This window comes from Propithecus coquereli, unplaced genomic scaffold, assembly GCF_000956105.1.
Source record: "Propithecus coquereli isolate 6110/MARCELLA unplaced genomic scaffold, Pcoq_1.0 Scaffold25, whole genome shotgun sequence".
Taxonomy (NCBI): domain Eukaryota; kingdom Metazoa; phylum Chordata; class Mammalia; order Primates; family Indriidae; genus Propithecus; species Propithecus coquereli.
In genome coordinates this window covers 913,410-915,701 of record NW_012148063.1, presented here as the reverse complement: position 1 = coordinate 915,701, position 2,292 = coordinate 913,410, and the positions used below count along the sequence as shown (strand labels likewise).

General features: G+C 37.3%; 1 protein-coding gene across 1 annotated transcript in view; it reads left to right on the top strand.

Annotated features, from left to right (window-relative positions):
* Nucleotides 1-2,292, top strand: part of SYNE1 (spectrin repeat containing, nuclear envelope 1) — a 534,160-nt gene that overhangs the window by 304,628 nt on the left and 227,240 nt on the right. The window contains 2 exon segments of the mRNA XM_012646782.1: nucleotides 1,213-1,566; nucleotides 1,835-1,979. Of these exon segments, the coding sequence (XP_012502236.1) occupies nucleotides 1,213-1,566; nucleotides 1,835-1,979 (499 nt within the window).

Here is a 2,292-nt window from a genome sequence, read left to right as displayed (position 1 = left end):
TTCTAACAGCAGCTATTCAATCTTAGGCAAATCACTTACATCCTTTAAGTCTCTGTTTTCTCTTTGTGGAAGAGGGATATTAATGCCTCCCGTGTTATTAGGTTTATCTTCTTACCACAGGGCCTGATGTGAGGTAGGCCCCATGAATGTTAGCTGTCATTTAACTTTATTTTCTGCATAGATTAAAGTTAATACTTTAACTAGTAAAAATTTAATCTCAATATATGAGTAAAATCTTAATAAACTTCATCATATATAATTCTAACTTCTTAAACTGAAGTCTATTTAGTTCACTTTGACCTTTTAATGTTGATTCAAGGTCTTTGTTAAAAAAAATTAAACTATTTTCCTATAGCTATAAATATAAATAAGGATGGTGTATATAACCTAGAGTGTAGAATAACAACAGAAGTTACCTGGAATTTTTGTTCTTGAAAAACATCTGCCAGGTAAGCTTGCTTCTTTTAATGTGGTGGTTAAGATGAACCAAAATCTTAAATCTATTGAGATGTCTCTACTTCTGCCATCTTGTCTTATTGGTTGTCTCGTCCCAGATAACTGAAGGTCGTGGGTCTGGGGCATTTCTGATCTCCTCCACTGATTCTTCGCCCTGCCATCCCCATTCTCTCTTTATTCAGTGCTGCTCTCACCTGTACTTTCTCTACCACTGCCCTGCCTCTCTGCTTGCACAGTCCTGGCCGGTTACAGTGTTTCTTTTCCTTCTGGGTTGGAAGGGGCCAGCCTCCCAGACTTAAACTTTTCTACTTTAGTTTCTATTCAAGACTCATGGGCTACTGTTTTCTTTCCAGAAGTGGCTATTTGGTCTGGTAAATGCCAGTTTGGAAGTTTGATGTTATTATACTTCTAACCAACTGAGGCATCACTGCACCTTGGTAAACATTCGGTCTGCCACATGTCACTAAGGTCACATTCTTTGTTTAGAGAGGGAGGGATGTTTCAGAATTACTCAAGATATCAACATAAAATTTCTATTCCATTTCTGTCCTTATTTATTTAACTGAAATCATAAAATTATAACAGAAATACCAGGATTATCCTTTTTATAAAAGAGAATAATGAACTGTACCACAGAATAATTTCACCAGCTGATCAATTCACTTACACATCCGAGAGACTGAGAACCGGAAAAGAAATAGAAAAACAAAAATATTTCCTGTAAACACATTGCAACTGAGGGTTGATTATGCTTGTAATTACTATTTTTCAGGCCACCTTGATTGAAATATACAGTCAGTGTCAAAGGTATTATCAAGTATTTCAAGCAGCTAATGACTGGCTTGAGGATGCCCAAGAAATGTTACAGCTGGCAGGCAATGGCTTAGATGTGGAAAGCACAGAGGAAAATCTCAAAAACCATATGGAATTTTTCAACACAGAGGATCAGTTCCATAGTAACCTGCAGGAGCTCCAAGGCCTGGTAGCCAGCCTGGACCCAGTCATCAAGCCAGCCGGCAAAGAAGACCTGGCACAGAAGATGGTGTCCCTGGGAGACAGGAGCCAGAGAATCATCCAGGACTCACGCACCCAGTTAGATCTCTTGCAGAGGTGTTTAAAGTTGTTTTGTACTTCATATTTCAGTGAAATGAATTTTTACATAGAAAATAGTGATATATGTTAGCATGTAAATTCATTCTTCTCTGTATGTATTGTCATCTTCTATTGATGTATTAACTCAATACATCTCAAGATGCATCTAGATCAATACATCTCTAGAAAGACTGTCTAATGTAACATTAGACATATTGACACCAGAGCTTCATGTAGAAATATGTGGTTTCATGTTGCTTATTGATTTCTGTTGGGCTCTTTCAAGATGTACAGCTCAATGGCAAGATTACCAGAAAGCAAGAGAAGAGATTATTGAGTTGATGAATGATGCAGAAAAGAGATTGTCTGAGTTTTCTTTGTTGAAGACTTCTTCTAGTCATGAAGCAGAAGAAAAATTGTCACAACACAAGGTCAGTTTTATTTTTTTAATATCCTTTAATTGTTAGCGTAATGAATCTTTGCAATGTGATGGTTCCAGAAATAAATCAATAAACCTTAATTTCTACCTGGGTTCTCTAAATATGATAAGGATACATTTAACCTCATTTTATAAAAGTTTTAAGTTAGTTTAAACGCTATCACTTTTTTAGGTTTCTCACTGGCAATGCACAGCTAAAGTTTAAAAAAGACATTTAGGGCCAGGCGCGGTTGCTCACGCCTATAATCCCAGCACTCTGGGAGGCCGTGGCGGGCGGATCGTTTGAGCTCAGGAGTTCGAAACCA